At 37.3% G+C, this 21,298-nt stretch overlaps 1 protein-coding gene across 8 annotated transcripts in view; it reads right to left on the bottom strand.

Annotated features, from left to right (window-relative positions):
- Positions 1–21,298, bottom strand: part of CAMK2D (calcium/calmodulin dependent protein kinase II delta) — a gene marked incomplete at its 3' end in the record, with an annotated part of 279,253 nt that overhangs the window by 176,638 nt on the left and 81,317 nt on the right. For all 8 annotated transcript variants that reach the window (XM_082838403.1, XM_082838399.1, XM_082838401.1 and 5 more), the window contains exon 3: positions 9,982–10,041. In XM_082838403.1, coding sequence (XP_082694529.1) covers positions 9,982–10,041 — 60 coding nt within the window. The remainder of the gene's footprint in view (positions 1–9,981; positions 10,042–21,298) is intronic.

The following is a 21,298-nucleotide window of genomic DNA, read 5'->3' as shown; positions in this document are numbered from 1 at the left end:
TCTTGATAACCTGCTGGAATGACTCTGTGCCTAGGTGCGGTTTGCTTATTTCCCTCACCAGGGGAAATTTCTCCTACACCTGAATGGCCAACATGTTCAGGGTGGCATCACCCTCCCTCTTTGAGAAACATCAGACACTTCATCAGTGCTCATATTACAGCGCCCCATTTGATTAACCTAGCAGAGTACTGAAGGGGATCCAGGTCAGCTTTACAAGTGCAAATAGGTCCAAAGGAGAGACGGGATTTCCTCATGAGATCTTTGCAACTGAAGGTGAATATAATATGGTCTCTTCTGTACTCTCAGAGAAACTGTCCTCTATTATATCAAAATTAGTTCATTATACCCATTACTGTCAGAATGGTTTTCTATTATTAAGAAAGGCAAGGGCTTCCCTGGTGGCGCAGTGGTTGAGAGTCCGCCTGTCGACGCAGGGGACACGGGTTCGTTCCCTGGTCCAGGAAGATCCCACATGCCGCGGAGCGGCTGGGCCCGTGAGCCATGGCCACTGGGGCTGCGTGTCCGGAGCCTGTGCTCCTCAATGGGAGAGGCCACAAGAGTAAGAGGCCCACGTACCACAAAAAAAAAAAAAAAAGAAAAAAAGAAAGGCAAGCTCTCAACTGAGGCCATTCTACCTGTCATTTTATAAGAGGTACAGCCCCTAGTAGACTAAGAGTATTTTGGGAAGGATGAGGGAAAGATTAGATTCAAAAAGAAAAACACCTCAAAAATATTAGAATAAACAGAAAAAATAACATCCTGTCAGATTCACAGCTTAGAGGGCACCAAATCTGCCAAATGAGGACAAAACTGGCCTAGGTTATATATAATCCAAAAGTATGAGAAAAAGTCAGGGTCAAAATTGTTCAGAAATAGCACTGTGTGTGTAAATTCAGAGGTAATCTGAAACAGATGATCAACTGTCAAGTAAAAAAGAATACAGGTAAGCTTTGAGTGATGTCAGCTCTTAACCAAACCTAACATTAACAGGTTACCTAGGTGTGGTAGTTGGCTGATGAGGTGGAAATCCGTGAACAGCAACTATCTAGAACCTCACTGCAGGGCAAGAAATCCAGTCAAGGGTCAACTAGGAGCACAGGTAACAGCAAGATCAACAGCCAGACTGAAAGGAAACTGAGCAGCAGTGTTGAGGCTTTTCATATCACGTTAGACCTAGAATCCGGAACAGCACTAAATCAGAAACCAGAGTTGAAATGAAACTGTTTTCCAGAATTAGAGGAATTCAGAAATGGAAAGCCACACAGGTCTTTACTGCACCCAGATATTTCAGCTTCTGTCCTCCGAGACTCAGAATATACGAGGTGGCCAGGGAATCAAGATGAAGCTGTTTCCCAGGCCCAGGAGAGAAAGCATTAGGGAGTCCAGCAGATATCTGAGGTCCAAATAACCCACCAAGGAAGGTCTCCTAGACGCTAGCATAGGGCTTTAGCAAACTATGGCCCACAGATCAAATCCAGCTCAATACCTACTTTAGAATGGTCTGTAAACTGAGAACAGGCTTAAAAAAAAAAAAAAATAAAATGGTTGTAAAAAACTCAAAAGAAGAATATTTTATGACATATAAAAAATAAATTTCAGATTTCAGTGTCTGTAAATAAAGTTTTATTGGAACACAGTCACACCTACTCAGTTATGAAGGATCTATGGCTACTTCGAACTACAATGGCAAAGTTGAATAGTTAGGATGAGAGAAGGCATGGCTAGCAAAGTCTAAAATACTTCCTATTGGGTGCTTTATAGGAAAAGCTTGCCAATCCTTGTGCAGAGCAGGCTCCCAGAGGCCTTCAAAGGAATCACTGAGGACAGGACAAGCCTATTAAAGAAGCAAGAGTGAGAGAGACAACCAACCCTCTTTTCTTTACTCATCAGTTTGGCAATTTCATCTGACAAGTAGGCTTTTGCTTTGAAGAGTGGAGCAGTCAAATTCAGGGCTATCCCATAAATGTCTAAGAATGAGGATCACCAACCAGGTAAGTGGGTGACCTGGCAAGGGGGGGAAACTGGTGACTTTTATCGATAGTACAGTTCTGCTTCCTGGGGTATAGTTAGAATGCTCCCCAGGAAAATGGGGAAGCAGCTAGCAGTTTTAGGTGTCTGCCAGGTAAAAGAAACAGTGAGACCCTGACACTCCCAACAAGGATGCCTGAGAATCTACAAGCTGCATGGGAAATATATCCAACAACACCAAGAGGGGTATGGGTCAAGATTCCTGCAGGATGGGGAATTTCAGACTAAGTGATAAGGGATTATTCAGGAAGACCAGACAGTAAAAAGAGGTATGCTGCCATATGGTGTGTTGACCTGCCCAACCAGACAGAAACCTTAAGTTTGCTCTCTGTTTTTACAGTCTTTGTTTAGGTGTGGGCTTGCCCTAAGCCACTGATACGATTTCATAAATTAAAATTTATGTTTTTCTTCTACTTATATTAATAGAAGTGTGTTCCCCTTCAGATGATCTAAATTTAATTTAAAAATATATCCACCCATGCATTCTTTAATCCCTGCAACATTTATTTATTGAGCACAGACTTTATGTCAGAGGCTATTTTAGGTACAAAGGATATAACAGTTAACAAGCAAAGTCCCTGCCTTCCTGGGGTTTTATATGCTAGTGGGTAGAAAATAATCAAAACAACAACTAAGCATACAGTGTCATGGTAAGTGCTAGACAAAAAAGTAAAGCAAGGAAGGAAGGCAGGGAGTGTGCTGTGGGCATGAGAGCTGGCAGGGGACGCCTCCAGATGAGGCAATGGGTGAGCAGAGAGGCCTGAGGGAAGCAGCCTACAGAACTGCTGGGGCAGAAGCAGCACCCTCAGAGGGAACACAGGGCACAGCTGAGGAACCCAAGGAGCCCAGAGGGTCTGGAGCAGAGCAAGTATTGGGGAGAGAAGTGGAGCTGATCTAAGATCAGGAAGATAAAGTGGCTGGTGATCCCTGTGTAGGGTCTCAGGCCATCGTGAGGACTCTAGGGTTTGTCTTCTAACTAGAAAGCCACTGAGCAGTTTCTGAGCAGAGGAGAGACATGGTCAGACGCACAGCAGCCAGAGTAATCTTGTTAAAATTCACTGTTGAAACACTGAAATGTTCCCAAATTAAAAACAAATAACTACGAAACAACATTCCCTTTAGTCTCAAAAAACAAACAATTAAATAACACTGTCTAGTTTATGGGAAGACCTCAGGAGAGAGTTTCATTTGTTTTTCCCTTTTATTGGGAGATGCTCTGCAACTGCTACATCATAGTAATGCATCACTGATTCAGATTAATTGGGGACAAGACCCGTCAAAATTAGTTAAAAGGCGGAATTATTCTATTTTATTTAAATAAATTTCATTACCTTTTGGCACGTGAAGTAAGGAATCAGGCTTGCCAAGGTTACCTAATAAAACTTGAGCATTGAGTTTTAATGAGCAGATTTTTAAAGGCTTGTAATTAGCATATGCCAGCACCAGTCTCCGCTAGGTTGGCTTCTGCCTACAGTACCATTTCTCTGCTTCCCTTTAGATACTTCCAAATTGTTTCAAAAGCAGTTTATTCTCTTCGCTAGATGCATATCTAAAATCTTATTTATTTTCTTAACAAATTCTTTGGGGAGGGATTAATAATGTAAAGATACAAATAGGCATAAATAAATGTGAGGTTAGCTTAGTTCCTGTCTGAGGGTTTAATTCTCAAGTGAACTGGGTGGTGTTTCTCCCTTCCACAGACTACATCCCCAACTCAGAATGCATGCTTTATGAAGATGAGAGTTGAGGTGGAGAGAACTGTGCAGATCTTTTTATATGAACTACAAGGTCATTAAGACTAACATGAGAATCACATTTAACAGTAAGAGGTCATTTCACTATATTTCTTCAAAATAAGCTTCGTTTTGTTTTAATATGAAATCTATGGTCCAAAGGTCCATATTTAGGCTTTATTGATCTCCGTAAGTACTCCAAACTATATGAAAAATTTGATGTCAATATGCAATTTTGTGAAGAGAGAGAATCTAGAGCCTATAAAAGTTTATCTGAAGGAGGCTGAAGATCCCAAAATGGTAAGAATCGCTGTTCTAAGTGATTCACAACGACGATAAAATTATTTCACTGAAGAATGATTTCCTTTTTACCTCCATCTGATTCTTGGGAGGCATTCTCCTACTTTACTTAAATATTGACTTACATAGTTTTCACTTCGTTTTAAATGAAAAATGTTTCATTATATAAATATCCTTTTTGAACAACTTAGAAAAAAACAAAATTCTAATCTGTGTTTCTTCTTAATTATGGTTGACATTTAAACTAGTTCTTTATTTTTCTACTTTTTTGTTCAAAGGGAGTATTTTACAAACTTTTGCTCACAGGATATTCTATGCAAGTGTCATTGCCTACTTGTCCTTCATTTAAGGGGACACATTGACTCATTATTTTAATGTAAGGAAACTGCATAAGGATCCAGCAAGTAAAGGCTGGCTATCTGTCTTACTGTTATTGTTGTCACTCTTACCTTAAATCAGAGTTTTTCAATCTCAGCACTATTAACTTGTTGGACCAAATAATTCATTATTGTGAGGAGCTGTCTTTTGCATTGTAGGATGTTTAGCAGCATCTGTGGCCTCCACTCAATGGATGCCAGATGGGCACCCTCAGTTGTGACAACAAAACACACACTGCTAAATTGCCCCAGAAGAAAGAGACAGTGAAGGTGACAAAATCACCCCAGGTTGAAATTCAGTGATTATAAATCATTGATTCTTTGGCTTTCTGGGTAGGGGAAAATGGCCTTATCTTATTTCTCTTGTCCATATTATGAATGTATTATTAGAAAAGTGACCAGGAGATGTAATTTAATTTTGAAAGGCAGATTTATATACGGAATATCAAAAGAAAAGGTCACTGGAATAATCTACACATATGAGAATGACATTTGAAAACCATGTTTCATCAGAGTTCTTCTGTTGGAAAGTTCCTAACAAATAAATTTAAGTATATAATTGGAATTACCAGCTTTTAAGTGAGAAATTGGGGAATGGCAATTGGCTGAAGAAAACATCTGATCTTCAATATTAAAACTTAATTATAGCTCCAATAAAATTAAGCCTGTTAATAAAAGATAGTCTTGGTACTTATAAGAGTAAAAGTTGATGTAAGTCTGCCTAAAATCAACACAGTTGAACTATTATTGTTAAAAGTGAAAAAAAGTCAATATTGCTTTTTTGTACAATTCCAAATATTTCGTCCCAAAAATATAGTTTCCTTTTATTTATCTAGAAAAAATTTATCTATTTTATATAAAAATGTATCTTAAAGTACACTGAAAATAAAAATAATCTAAGAAAATTATTGTTATTATAGCTCTTAAAAAAAAAAAAGCATTTCATGCTCTTTACAAGTAGGCACTTGTCATCATTTGTCTTTGGCACCCTTCACAATCCTCATACTGTTAGATGTGTTTATCCACTCTCACTATCCCGACGTGTCTCCAAAATACGTATTCACATTCTGTAGAGTTCTATGTCGTGTCCCACATGTAAGTCAGATAAGATACGTGCAAATTAAAGTAATTAAGGTACTGTCAGAAAAGATACATGTTTGGCTAAGGCATGAGAGACTAGTGAGAAGTGAGCCTTACTCTGGTTGAGAGACCATGGGAGAAAGAACAGCCTAGAAATGCTAAACCACAGTTAGGTGATGGAGTTTGCGCAGAGACTATCTTGCATGTTCATAAGACACTTTGAGCAGAATCTGACTATCTAGACTTCCTCTATGTAAACAAGGACCCAAAACCAAGAGTCTAGCTGCCGTCAAGTACTGGTCTAGGAGGGATGATCATAATGACTGCCAACCACTTCCATCCTGAAAAGGAATGTCCAAGTGGTTAGAGACTTACACTTTCTGGCAAAAAGTGAATGATCAGGGTTTTAGGTGGTGTTGTTTGCTATTTCTATTTTTTTTTTTGTCCATGGTCCCCCAAAAGAGATATTTTCCAATCTTTAAAAAAAATTTCATGTTCTCATATTCAACTAAATTTCTAATTTCTTCCAACTTTCTTTTCTTGTTTTCTCTGTTCTTAAAGGAATCAATATTTCTCTAGTCACTCAAAACACACACCTCAGAGGAACCTCCTTCTATCCCACTCACCACAATATAACTGCTGCCCAAGATGGTCTGATTCTACCTTCACAATGTCACCGGTATCTTTGCCCTTTCTGCCTTCTCTGCTCCCATTACCATAGTCTACGAACTCATCACGTCTTATACATAAATTAATTCAAAAGACTTTTAAATGCTTTTTCAACACCAGTTTCTCCTGACTCTGAACAATTATGCTTATTATTACCAAATTTGTCTTTCGGGGAAACTGATACAATCATGTGTGTCAACTAAATTAATCTTTAATAATTTCCTATTTCTACAGATTAGCGATAAAATTCCTTGACACAGAAAGTCAAGACTCTCCACTATTACTCCCAATCAAACTTGATGGCCAACACACAAATTATACTCCAATCACTCCAGACTTTCTATCATTCTTCAAGTGTGACAAGGACGTTTATATCTGATCTTTCCTTTTGATGTTCTTTCCATAATGCTATCGAGTCCAGTCCATACTCCTTTATGGCAAAATTCTGTTCATTACCCAACGTATTTCAGTTAAACTTCTTGGTTTATTCCTTAGTGCTCTCATGGCACTCAGTAAGAGTTTCATTATAGGATGTAACCACTTTGTATTTTAGTTTCATACATCACAATCTGCCCCCCTAAACTGTAAACTCCTTGTGGTTAAGGACTATGTCTCATTCATCTCCGTAGTCTTTCAGTATTTTAACTGCAACAGAGTTAGCACTGTTCAACTCAATCAGTGCTTAATGCTAATCATTGGAAATCACAAATCATATATATTTTATTTTGCTCATCTTGTTTCATTTTATGTGTATCCAAACTGGTATAACTTTTTAATTCTAAAATCAAATGTTGATGTAAAAAACTCATGTAATGATTAAGAAATTAGAAGAAAAAATAATGGATAGGAAGAAATTAAATCAGTATCTTTTAATAATATTTTTTAAGTTATTTTCAGAGCTAATCAAAATATAAAATACTGTTTCACCCCTTTGATTTTAAAGTAAGAGTTTTGCTCTTAATACAAAACATTGTTCTTTTTTTTTTTTTTACAAGTAATCCAACCCAAATTCATCTGAATATTCAAAACCACTGATACTCAAGGGAATTATAATTGTGAATATCTCTACAGGGGAACTGTTTACATAATGTAAGATTCCAATTAAATATTTGTAAGTACAATTATTCATTTTCTGAACAGAATGAATGAAAGACAAGATTTCCTGTACATCAAAATAATGGCTTCACAAAAATTACTGCCATCTTCTTTGGAGAGTAATTTTGTAGGCTATAGAAATTTTTCTTCTTATTCTAAGCCTTTGGTTAAAACTCTTACACAGTATACCTGTTACTGAAAATTGAAAGTAATCTTTGAACAGTGAACTACTGAACTTCAATAGTGTGAACAAAATCCTACCAAATAATTTTTCTGTCATTTCATAGACAACATATTGTAAATGACCACTGAAATACAAAATGTGAAAAGATATTTTAACAGAAGAATTTAAGTCATATTACTGTATATATCTATTTCCTTTCCTTCAACAGTCCATTAGCCTTTTAAACTAAATAATCAACAAAATTAACATATCAAACAGTAACCTGACACAGTCATCACTCCATGGCAAGTTCGTCAGAGATGAGGTTGTTTTTGTTAAGCAGATGCACTATAAATCAAATTCAAAGAGCAAACGCTTCTACCTTTGGAGCATTTTTAAAGAAAACAAATGCCTATTTTCAAACTTAAAAATAATGAGAATATAGCACTTCCTTTCCTAAAGTGACAATTTTTCTATCAAACTAAACCACAGCAAGCATTATAAAATGCTAGAAATAAGTGTTATAATTGAACTCTAAATTGCACTTCCAAAAGTTATCTCCAAACTCTAAATTGGTATTCCTAAATATACTCTATTAAAATAAGTTATGAGCATCGGTTGTTTAAAATACACATGCCCACCTGAGGGTTCATCTGATCTTAGAATCCATCATCCCGTAAATGTCCTGTCCTGATTCTTTTTCTACAATTTAAAGAATAGCTTTTACATTTTGTCTTCTCGGGGCTTCCCTGGTGGCGCAGTGGTTAAGAATCCACCTGCCAATGCAGGGGACATGGGTTCGAGCCCTGGTCCAGGAAGATCCCACATGCTGCAGAGCAACTAAGCCTGTGCACCACAACTACTGAGCCTGTGCTCTAGAGCCCGCAAGCCACAACTACTGAAGCCCACATACCTAGAGCCCATGCTCCACAACAAGAGAAGCCACCAAAGTGAGAACCCTGCACACTACAACAAAGAGTAGCCCCCACTCACCACAACTAGAGAAAGCCCGCACACAGCAATGAAGACCCAACGCAGCCAAACATAAATAAAATAAATTTATATATAAAAAAATTGAGTTTCATAGAAGGATCCTGATTAAAAACAAAACGAACAAGCAAAAAAAAAACTCCCCTTCATAAGAATAACAAGTTCAGTAAACTAAGATTGCATTTTATCTTAAACCTGAGCAAGGAAAGCACTCTTTGAACTATAGTGGGTCATTATTGTATAGTTTCTCTTTAGCCAATATTATGGGCTGAATTGTGTCCCTCCAAAATTCATGTTGAAATCCTAACTCCCAGTACCTCAGCGTGGGACTATATTTGGAGCTAGGGTCTTTAAAAGAGTAGTTAAGTTAAAATGAGGTCATTAGGATGGACCCTAATCCAATATGATTAGTGCCCTTACACAAAGAAGAAATTAAAAAAGAGACATCGTACAGAAGGAAGACCATGTAAAAGCACAAGGAAAAGATGGCCACCTACAAGACAAGGAGAGAGGTCTCAGAAGAAACCAACCCTCCCTACACCTTGACCTCAGACTTCTTGTTTCCAGAATTATGAGAAAATACATTTCTCTATTTAAGCTACCCAGTGTGTGGTACTTTGTTATGGCAGCCCTAGGAAAATAATACAGCCAACCAAGAAATGCCATAGACTTTTATCAGGGTAAAATACTTATAAAAAGGTATATTTACATTTCAGAGGTTGTTTTGTTTTCTCTCTAAACCAGAAGGCTCTTAGACAGCTGCTAGTTTGTTAATGCATCTGATTTACTTGTTAGTGTCTATTTAAGTAACCCACAAAATGCAGGATCCTAAAAACTTCAAGGAAGGAATAGACACTGAATGGCCCTATACATAAAAATAGAGAAATATAAACCTTCTCAGTGAATGATTTTGCTAATTCTACTGCAGTGATTACTCCCTCTCTCATACCGTGCATGTCAGAAATACTTTGGCTGACAGTAGAACTGACAGAGGTGGGACAGTTAACATTTTTTGAAAATAAAACTATTGTCACAGAACATAGCTTCTTCTTTCCTTTGTTTCTTTCTTGCATTTGTTTTATATTCATCAATATTTTTCAGTTTTGAACATTATCATGCCATTATATTCATGAGGGATAATATTCTAAAACAATTTTACTAGTTTCTTGAATAGTATCAATGATTATGAGGTAAACATTTTACAGGATAGGTAAAAAGTAACTTAGGTGACTAACATAATGGCCTAAGTTCTGTCCCTCTGTACTTCAGTAGCAGCAGCTGAACAATCCTTAAAGATACATAAAACCACTATTCAACTAGTAATACCTTATATTATTTTTAAAGTGTTTGTATGAAAGAACTGCTACCTTCTGAAAAACTTTTTAAAAACTTTGAAGAAACAAATGTAACAAGATCAAAAGTTAGGAACCTATTTGTTAATTGCAAATATTCTAGTTTATTAAATTAATATTTTTTAAATTACAGTAAAATTACATGATGCAAAATTTTAGTTAATATTTAAAATATACTGAAAACATTTCCTTACCAATATTGGGGTGCTTCAAAAGACGGCAGATTCTAGCTTCCCTTTCCAGTTTCTGATGATCTATTAAAAAAAAATAGAAAAATAAATCACAGCATTTAGCAAAAGAGATTAAATGACAACAAACAGCATATCAAAATGACATAAAGCCTTCATATTTACTTATCCTTTGGTTTCTTTTTTTTTTTAAAAAAGTCATCATGGGAATTAGGTGAACACAATAGTTCAACAATATAATTATTTTTTATTGGCTTGAAGCTTGATAGAATGAGGTATAAAACAAAGCTGAATTTGGACTTTTGCTGGGGAAAACAGTAAAAATGGCACAAAACAATAGTATTCTTTCTTATCCCTACCCTAGGTATATACTGTTACAACAACTTAAATATGCCAATATAGACATACACATTTAAGCAAAGGATACCTATCTGGCAAGTGGAATGCCAATGGAACCAGTGCTAAATAGGGTTAATCCCAGTTTATCCCTAACAACAAAGTGTTCCCTGTCCAGTCATATTTTCTATCAAATACTCTTCCCACAATTTTTAATCCAACTTCCTAGACGTATGATGCTTTTCCATATACCAAGAACTCCCCAAACACCAAACTGCTTGCTCATCTCCACCCTGCTCTGTTTCCCTAACCATTTCCTTGAAGGGGCACAGACTACTGTAAACTTGCATTTAAAAAACCATCTGATACTCTTCTTGGTTTCTTTGTAGTAGTTCATATGCACATAATTATAACCAAAATCACTAGCCAAAACACAAAATAAATGGCAGAGAGAGGCAAGAACACCACAGAAATATACGTCGCCAATAAGAACAGTACTGTAGAGTGTGGTCCTTATTGAAAGCCTTTACATAGAGGAAATGATTTAAACCTTACAATAGTCCTCTAAGATAGGCAATGTTATTCTCCCTACTTTACAAGTGCAAAAACTAAGGCAGAGAGAGGTTAAGATTATAATATTCATAAGTGGCATCTACCAAATCTGCTCTCATTAACTAGTGTCATAAAACAGCCTTAAGAGAATGAGGGGGGCACCTACCTAACCACCCACACAGTTTATGCCAATGGTCCTCAAACTCTGTGGTCTCAGAACCCCTTAACACTCTTAAAAATTATCAAGGACCCCCCCGAAGCTTTTGTTTATGTGGATTAGATCTATTAATGTTTACTTTACTTTATTAGAAATAAAATCGAGGCAAACTTTAAACATATATTCATAAATTCACTTAAAAACAATAATGAAGCCATTACATTAACATAAGTGACTGCATTTAACTTTTAAACTTTTATTTGGAAATAACTGATACTTACAGAAAATTTAAAGAATAAGACTAGTACAACATGCACACCAATATTCATTGCAGCACTATTTACAATAGCCAGGACATGGAAGCAAACTAAATGTCCATCAACAGAGGAATGGATAAAGAAGATGTGGCACATATATGCAATGGAATATTACTCAGCCATAAAAAGGAATGAAACTGGGTCATTTGTAGAGATGTGGATGTACCTAGAGAGTGTCATACAGAGTGTAGAGAGTGCCATACAGAGTGAAGTTAAGTCAGAAAGAGAAAAACAAATATCATCTATTAACGCATATATGTGGAATCTAGAAAAATGGTATAGATGATCTTATTTGCAAAGCAGAAATAGAGACACAGATGTAGAGAACAAATGTATGGATACCAAGGAGGGGGGGAGGAATTGGGAGATTGGGATTGACACATATACATTATTGATACTATGTATAAAATAGGTAACTAATGAGAACATACTGTACAGCACAGGGAACTCTACTTAACGCACTCTGGTGACCTAAATGGGAAGGAAATCCATACAAGAGGGGATATATATACGTATAACTGATTCATTTTGCTGTACAGTAGAAAGCAACACAACATTGTAAAGCAACTATACTCAAATGAAAATTAATTTTAAAAAAAGCATAGTACAAAAAACACCTGTGTACTGTTTATTCAGACACATTAACATTTTACCCATTTTCTACATCATTTACACTCTCCCTCTCTGTATATGTTCGTGTGTATGTATATATATATTTATCTAATTGACACACATGTATATATAAATATAAATATTTATACCCAAAATAATTTTTAATGAACCAGTTGAAGGCAAGTTATGAACATCAAGATCCTTTACCCCTAAAATTTCAGTGTGTATTACTAAGAATTGTGATATTCTCTTACAATCATAGTACAGTTATCAACTTCAGCAAATTTAACATTAAGACAATAAGTTACCATCAACACTCCAATTTTCTCAATTTAACCAGGTGATGACCTTTATAGCATTTTTCTCCTTTTGATGCAGGATCCAGTCTAGGGTCAGATACAGAATTTAGCTGTCATTTCTCTTTAGCTCCTTTAATCTGGAATATTTCCACAGTTTCCCTTTGCCTTTTATGACCTGACATTTTTGAAGAATACCATCATGTCTATTTTTTTTAAGAGAATATTTCTCATTTTGGTGTTGTCAAATGTTTACTCATGATTTGATTGAGGCTATGTGTTTGCAGCTACAACATATGTTCTCAACTATGTGTTCTCAGCTAGAACATTATCCTTCTAGGCTATCACATCTGGAGATACACATTGTCCAACTGCTCCTCAAAAGTGACGATAACTTGGATCACAGGTCAAGGTGCTGTTGAATTTCTTTGCTAAATAATTATCTTTTTAATTTTCCTTTATAACTAACAAGTATGTGGGAAGCCATTTTAAGACCATGAAAACATCCTGCTCTTCATAAAAATTTCCCCCTAGATTTAGCATCAGTGATGATTCTTGCCTGAACCAGTCTTTACTATGATGGCAGCAAAATGCTGATTTTCCAGCACAGTAACGTATTTTTCATGAAAAATACTATATTCCCCTCTCCCCTCCAAAAAAAAGTGAGAAGAGTGGCACTGTTAAATTTTTCCAGTCTCTTTGATGTCTGGTTTAACAGACAACATCTGTATTCCCATGTCTGCTTCTATATTCAATATGCTGCAATATGTTGTGTGTATGAAGAGAATCTGACTCACAAGGTTATATAGTTGGACAAAGAAGAAGTGTCGTAATAGCTTTTTCAGATAATTGTGGATGTTATTCTTTAATATTATACCCAAACTCCATGAATGGTAGTTTCTTAAAGGTTAGTTGCAATGTGAAACCTGAAACCTTATCAATAAACTTTATGAATCATATCAATGAAGTTATAAACTTTAAATCAAATTTATTTTCAACACCGGATATTGTCCAATATAATAAAATTTTACCCTGCTACATTAAAATCCATTGTTCTTTCTTGCACTTTGAGTCTTTTACTCAGGCATAATTTTAAAATATGATGCACTGGTCATCTGGAAAATATTGGTTCAGTATGTTATATAGTTTTTGCTGACACATTTCATTACACACTATCAGAAAAGTAACAACTGTGAATATCACCATTAATCTCATCAGAAAATTCTTTAAATTTGGGAATGAGTGTAGTTCTCACGGGCAGATACAAGTTTTCCAAAATTTTAATTTCTGTTTGAAAGCTTGAACTGTGTTATTGGCAATAAATGCTATCCGTTGTTTTCCTTGAAGTGATAGGCTCACTCTGTTCATTTTTGAGAAAATGTCTGTCGAAAACCTAAATCTGAATAATCATAGCTAGCTGTTCAGTTGTTATTTCAAATAAAAATGGTGTTCCATGAAGAAACAGCTAATTCAGCTCCCAACTCAAACAACTGTGCAGGGCTTTTTCCTTGAGATAATCATTGTACTTCAATATGGAAGAGAGGTGCTTTATGCATTCTTCCCACTGAGTCATGCAGAATGTTCCAGAGATGTGTGATGGAAGGTCAAGAATTAGTAACAGTAATAATTTTAATTGGTTCATCAAGGACAATTTTAAGTGAAATGAAGTTTTTTTTTTTTGGTCTATGAGTGCATGTTGTTGAAAAATAAGAGTCCAATAGTATAGTTTGATGTCACTGCCTTGATTCATGCAAAGGCCTCGGCAATTTTATGCACTATTTCTTTTGTGTAATATGTATACATGTCAACGCATACCAAAAAAGGGCAGATAATGTCTTAGCTTTATTATGAAAATAGTTTTGACCTTGTAGATCCCCTAAGAGGGTTTTGGGGACTCCTGGGTCTGTGGGCCACACTTTGAGAACCACTGGTATACATTATAAAGAACTATTTCATAATAATACATATTTTTTGACAATTTAGGAAAATATTTTAAACATATATTAGTGTTATAGATAGCTCAAAAAGAAATAGTGTTTTAAAGAATCAGCATAGCGTTGGATAGGATCTAACAGTATATCCATTATACCTGGATTACCAAATATAAAGACAGATATTCTCTGGCCTTACCATCTAGAACTACAAGTACTTCAAATAAACATAAATTCTTCAAACCCTCTATCGTTTTAAGTCTTCATTCTTTTTTTTTTTAAGAAGTCAAATATTTTAATGGTATCCATGTTTGTTAAATCATTGAGAGTCAGACCCTTTCCTTACACAGTCTGCAAAATATTTTGGAATGACCTCAAATTTCACGGAAGCAAAGCCCTTATAGCTTCCTCATGAAGGCGTGAATTCTTTAAGGGTGGGTGTCTTACTCCCTCTGGGATCCCCAAAGCTTATTCTTTTTTTTTGAAAATCTTTTTTATTTTTATTTTTTTAAATAGATCTTTATTGGAGTATAATTGCTTCACAATACTGTGTCAGTTTCTGTTGTACAAAAAAGTGAATCAACCATATGCATACATATATCCCCTCCCTCTTGAGCCTCCCTCCCACCCTCCCTATCCCACCTCTCTAGGTCATCCATCGCAAACCACCGAGGTGATCTCCCCGTGCTATGCTGCTGCTTCCCACTAGCTAACTATTTTACATTTGGTAGTGTATATATGTCCATGCTACTCTCACTTCACCCCAGCTTCCAGTTTCCCCTCCCCGTCCTCCAGTCCATTCTCTATGTCTACATCTTTATTCCTGCCCTGCCAACAGTCTTCATTCTTAAGACAAGCTACTTCTAGAATATTGTTATTTAGAAATATACAAATAAACACAAAATATTAAACCAGATTTTGAAAATGTATCTAACACCATCTTAAATACTGTAAAGTAGCCTATGTAAAACATATGAAAAATACATGCTTAGAGGAATTATAATTTTGTTATGGAGACAGGAAAATGCAAATATATATGCTAAACCATGTGAGCTATACATCATCTAATACCTATATAATCACGTGAAAAATAAAGAAAATCAAGGTAGCAAAAGACCTTTGGACAATAAGTGAGTGGTATAGTGTCTTAGCTAAAGAGATAAACATAATTATAGAATTTTATATAGCCTATTCTTATGGACTGACTGTGTCTCTGTAAAACTCATATGCTGAACTAACCCCCAGTACCCCAGAATGAGACTGTATTTGGAGATAGGGTCTTAAAAGGGGGTAATTAAGTTAGAATGAGGTCATTAAGGTAGGCCCTGATGCCATACGACTGGTGTCCTTAAAAGAAACAGAATTAAAGAGTTTAGGACACTGACATGCCAAGAGGGAAGACCATGTGAAGACACAGGGAGAAGATGGCCATCTGCAAGCCAAAGAGAGAGGCCTCAGAAGAAACCAACCCTGCCAACACCTGATCTTGGATTTCTAGCCTCCATAATGTGAGAAAATAAATTTGTCATTCAAGTCACCTCATCTGTGGTACTTTGTTATGGCAGCCTCTAGCTAACTAATAGACCTAAGTATTAGTTTTCTATCGCTGTATTAAAAATTACTACAGGGGCTTCCCTGGTGGCGCAGTGGTTAAGAATCTGCCTGCCAACGCAGGGGACATGGGTTTGATCCCTGGTCCGGGAAGATCCCACATGCCGCGGAGCAGCTAAGCCCGTGGGCCACAACTATTGAACCGGCGAGGCACAACTACCAAGGCCCACGCTTCTAGAGCCCGTGCTCCGCAACAAGAGAAGCCACTGCAATGAGAAGCCCGTGCACCTCAACAAAGAGTAGCCCCCGCTTGCCACAACTAGAGAAAGCCCGCATGCAGCAACAAAGACCCAACACAGCCAAAAAATAAATAAATAAATAAAAAATTAAAAAAAAAAATTACTACAAACTTAGAAGCTTGAAACAATACGTATTTTTAATCTTGCGTTTTCTGTGTGTCAGGAACCTGGGCATATTTTAACTGAGCCCTTTGCTTTAGGGTCTCTCACAAGGCTGCAGTGAAGGTGTCAGGGTTGGAGTCTCATCGAAAGTCTTAACTGGGCAGGATCTGCTTCTGAGCCCACATAGTTGGAGGCAGTATTTAGTTCCTCAAGAGTTGTTGAGCTGAGGGTCTTAGTTCCTGGCTGGCCGCTGGCTGCCCTCAGTTCCTTGCCACGTGCCAACATGGAAACTTGCTTCATCAAAGCCAACAAGGGAAAGAGAGGGTCTGCTAGCAAAATGGAAGGCCCTATCTCACCTAGCCTAACCCCAGGAAGTGACGGATATCACACTTGCCATATGTGCTTGGTTAGAAGCGAGTCACTAAGCTGGCCCACTTTTTTTTTTTTTTTTTTTTTTGCGGTACGCGGGCCTCTCCCGTTGTGGAGCGCAGGCTCAGCGGCCATGGCTCACGGGCCCAGCCGCTCTGCGGCATGTGGGATCTTCCCGGACCAGGGCACGAACCCGTGTCCCCTGCATCGGCAGGCGGACACTCAACCACTGCGCCACCAGGGAAGCCCAGCTGGCCCACTTTTAAGGGGAAGTAATTACAGAAGGGCTGGGATAGCAGGAAGCAAGGACCATCGGGTCCATCTTAGCGGGTGTGTGCCGCATCTGACTACGAGGACTGGGGTTCTCATGAGCTTCTCTCTGATACCCAGCTTCACTTACTCTTTCTTCCATACAATCGCATCACTTAGTGATCTCCTATGAAACATAAGGCATTCTGCACTCATCCATCAGGGCATGTTGTGACATCTCAAACATGATGACAGAACTAAAGTCTTCATTAAATGGAAATGCATATTGCTCGGTGTGCTTCACATTCAACATCAAGTTCACGACTTTGGAGGGAGTAGGTAGGTGAGGAGGAGTGATGAAGTGCCTATTATCACCAAAGTGCACTTCTGTATTTATCCTGCTAAAGAGAAAAATTAGTTCTACATTTAAAATTTCCTCTACTTTTAATTCAGTGGGCAAAAAAAATCATACACCCTACCTCATCATTCCCAGCACTTACAACTACAATGGTAAGAGGCAAAGACGGATTACAAAAGGCAAGAAAGACATCCATAATACTGTGTATCACCATTTGAAGATTTTCTTTTATTATCCACACCCCCTACAGCTAGTGTAGAACCAGCTTCATTTATAATTTAATATTTATTAAAGTACTCAACCTATAATAGTTTGGCTTTATTCTTCCTTTGAAGCTCAAGTTCACAATGTTATATGAATAAAAGTATAACTCGTCAAGCTGCAATCTTGTCAGGCCTGATAAGGTACATGCTGTTAGCAATATATGGTTGAAGACTTACCGTAACAAAATGCCTTAAGGAAAATATATTATTGTTCAGTTTTGACAAAGAATCAGTGGGGAATAGTATTACCCAGTACAGAGAACTCCGGATTTTAAAAAAGTTTCTGAGAATTTTCAGAAAATGTTATTTCTTTCCAGCTTTAAGGTACTTTTTGATAGTTAATAAGATATTTTATTTCAAGTGAGGTAAAAAATGTGAATTTGGACCTAATAAAATAAATCCGTCACTCCTGTTCCAAGTCAAATTTTAATCTTTATGCAAAATAACTCTGATCACAAGTGAAATTAAAGTGCTAGCCTTGAATCACCTTCGAAAAGCAATGAGTATCATTAAAGCTACGTAAAGCAACAACCTATTTATCTGGCAGCCTCAGGGAATGAGCTTTTATCAGTAAGTAAATTTGAAAAGTAACTACTCCCCCAAATGATAAAGCTTTAAAATGTTAACCTCTTGAGTGTGTGTGTGTGTTGGGGGGGGGGGGGGGGGGGCGATATAACAGTCATTGCTTTCTTACATAGATGACATATAATTTAATGTTTTTGACATGATAGGGTCATCATTATTAGCTTCCATTATTACTCTGCAGTATATTTCAGTGAAGCCCTCAGATGCTGCTGAGGTGTGAAAGCCCGCAGGTCGCTGCCTGTGTCCCAATCTGCCCCTGTTCCCACGTGTGGAATGACCTTGCCAGCACAGGCAATGCCGATGGATGGTTTGGGCAGGGGAGGGGTTTGGCCTTCCGTCATAATTGGTCACTTACCACCTACCTCTCCCTCCACAACACACACACACGCACGCACACACACACACACACGCACGCACACACACACACACACGCACGCACACGCACACTCACACAAACGTGTAAACATACAGCCTAAGGAAGACATGGGTTTGCTACACTCAGGAGTAGCTACACTCTCCTACACTCCTACACTCTAGCTCCCCCTTCCTACAAACATCCCCACCCCTAAAATCATCTTATATAGAAATTATGGAGGAGTCACCTCTGAGGCCCATAAAAATGGAAGCTTAAAATCCAATTCCATCATTACTTTTTGTTCTGCTGGCCTTTGGGCTTCCCAGCTTCAGCTGCTGCCTTCCCTGCTCCTATCTTCTTGGTTCTTCCCTGGCCCAGTGCTCCAGTTTGAGGTCAATGCCTCAGATCCACCTATTTGAATCCTGCTTCTCTCTCTTCTGCACTACAACCAGCCCAACTTGATTCTCAACCTTTTTTCACATTTGTTCGGTTTCTAAGCAACCACAGTCTCAAGGAAGAGACTCTCCTGTTCCCCCTCTAAAAGCAAACCTGGCTGGGTTATCCATTCTCAGAAGAGGGAAGATTCAACAACACGGATATAAGCCACTGCACGTTTTGTATTGCTGCAACTGTTTATTATACCTTTTCTATTTCTTCACACTTTTTTGCTGCCATCTCTTATTGCTTTGAGTTTCTCCAACAAGGATACAAAAATATAAAACCACCACAAATAACCTGGCAGTGAGTACCTGAAGAGATCTTCTCTGAATAAAAGGTACAATCTTTAGCATATGGATTCTGGAGCACTATAATAATATGGATACTTAGATAGAAGTCGTATTCCTGGAGGTCTTGGGATTACATTCTGAATACATTTTTCTTGTTAGAGAAATTACTTCTAGCTAAATGAGGCCTTCCTCTGGTAGGAATATAAATTCTGTCCACTTAAGTAGGTCATATTTAAAACCACATTGTAAGTTAAAAGGAACTATTTAAAGGTTCACTTCATTATAAAACCTGAGCATGACGTATATGGATTTAAAGCTGTCATATTCATTTAACAAAAGGTTTTTTAAATTCATACTTAAATATTATACTTTCACGTTACCCACTTATTTTGAACTATGTCTAATCCATACCATAGAATTGATTTTTTAAACTATGTATTTGACCTAGATTCTTTCTGACATCAGGTCTTGGTCACTTCCCATCACTTCTGCTGCCCACTAATATCCTTGGAGGGAGAGGACGATCTCAGGTTTCAGAGCAGAGCAGACAAGAGTTGCTCTCTGGTTGCCAAAGTTCCCTGGTCTCTCAAAAGATTCTTCTATCAAATGGGCATAAAATATCTAGCATCAAGCACTATATTTGGAACAAAGTAGGAAATCAATAAATCACAGTATCATTATTATTATTAAAAATCTGTCCAACTTTAAAAGAACTAGATTCCTAAAAGATACATTAAAAAGTATATTAATTCCATCAAATATTCATTTTACATGAACGCATATACTATGAAAATAGATTTTCCATAAAATCATTTGATTATGCTATTCAGGCCAACTGAAATAGTAGGAGAACCACTGATATCAGTGGTCAGAAAGAGAAAATCAATACAGTAAAATATGGACAAAAACTCATAGTTATTCAGTTTTATGGTATACTCTAAATAGCTCAAAAATAAACAAGAATACAGGAAACATTCTTTATTTGCCTAAGTGTAAAACTTTTAAACAAATCAAGTTAACCAGTTACATACAAACTAATGATACCCTTTCATTAATCCATTTCACACAATCAAAATAAATGCTGTTCCGATAAATAATTTATCACATTATATTGTTTCAGAGGGAGCTGGTAGAGAATATATTTAGACTATTTCCTAGATGTGTAAAGGAATAGTGAAATTTGGTGGCACCATTCTTACACTGTACTACAGGAGAAATACTTTTCCTCTTCCACCACAGTAATGGTATTCGTTCAAAGACACGACATTATATCTATGAAAATAATGCTTTAAACAAAATTATTCAAATGTAAGACAAAAGCCCTATCTTATAAGGCTCCTGTTCAGCAGCAATTTAAACAAGAATACAATATGTTATAGATCTTTTAAAATTGCAAATAGTAAGCAGTAATTTATATAAAATACTTTCATATAAAAGTTTGTTTAATATCTGATTATATAGAATATCTACACAGCAACCAAAAATGTAGTGAGGAGATGGGAACACTCCATTCAGACCTAACAGAAGTCTTAGGACAGTCTCTTAGTAAGCCTCTCACTAGTTCTAGGTGATGGGCTGAGGAACTTGAATTGAGCTGTTAACCTTTGGGAGGGGAAGCAGGAACTTAACTGTGTAGAAGAGACACAGGGCACAAAGCACTGAATATGAGACTGTTGCTGGAGTGTAGATTTCCTCTGGATGATAAAGGGGAGTGGGCAGGAAGCCCTGCTGACGCCCCTGGTAGCACTCGATGACCTTAGCCAGATCTCCCCCTAGGTTCACAGCCTCTGATGGCGTTGCTGTCTCCCTCTCGAGGGGTACCTCTGCCCGCCTGTGTATCTACCACTCTGCTGACGTGGAGATATCACACACAGCACGTTCTAGGGCATGGAACTAGTATTGCGAGGGTCACCAGAGGAACCCACCAGGAGAAGCAAACCAGAAGTCTAGGAACAAAAGAGTGGTATCCAGAACAGGCAAACAGCTAGGAAAAGTCCCCACAGCAGGCCACAGTCAAGACTGGTCCACCGGAGGAGAGCAAAACTTACCAAGATGACATTTAGGACACAGGCGTCAGACAGAGTTCACACACAACAGGTGACTGTCTGTCAATAGCATCATTTTAAACTACTATGCCCTAAGTGATTGTTAATATATCAAAAAACAAATCCCTACAGAAACAAGTTATAAGGGTATCAGTCGATGCATATTAAGAATTACACATATTTCCATGTATCTATACATCAATAATTTAACTGTACAT

Source organism: Leucopleurus acutus (genome assembly GCF_964270905.1).
Source record: "Leucopleurus acutus genome assembly, chromosome: 4".
Classification (NCBI taxonomy): domain Eukaryota; kingdom Metazoa; phylum Chordata; class Mammalia; order Artiodactyla; family Delphinidae; genus Leucopleurus; species Leucopleurus acutus.
Note: the sequence above shows the minus strand (reverse complement) of the source record. Positions and strands in the feature narration are given on the sequence as shown.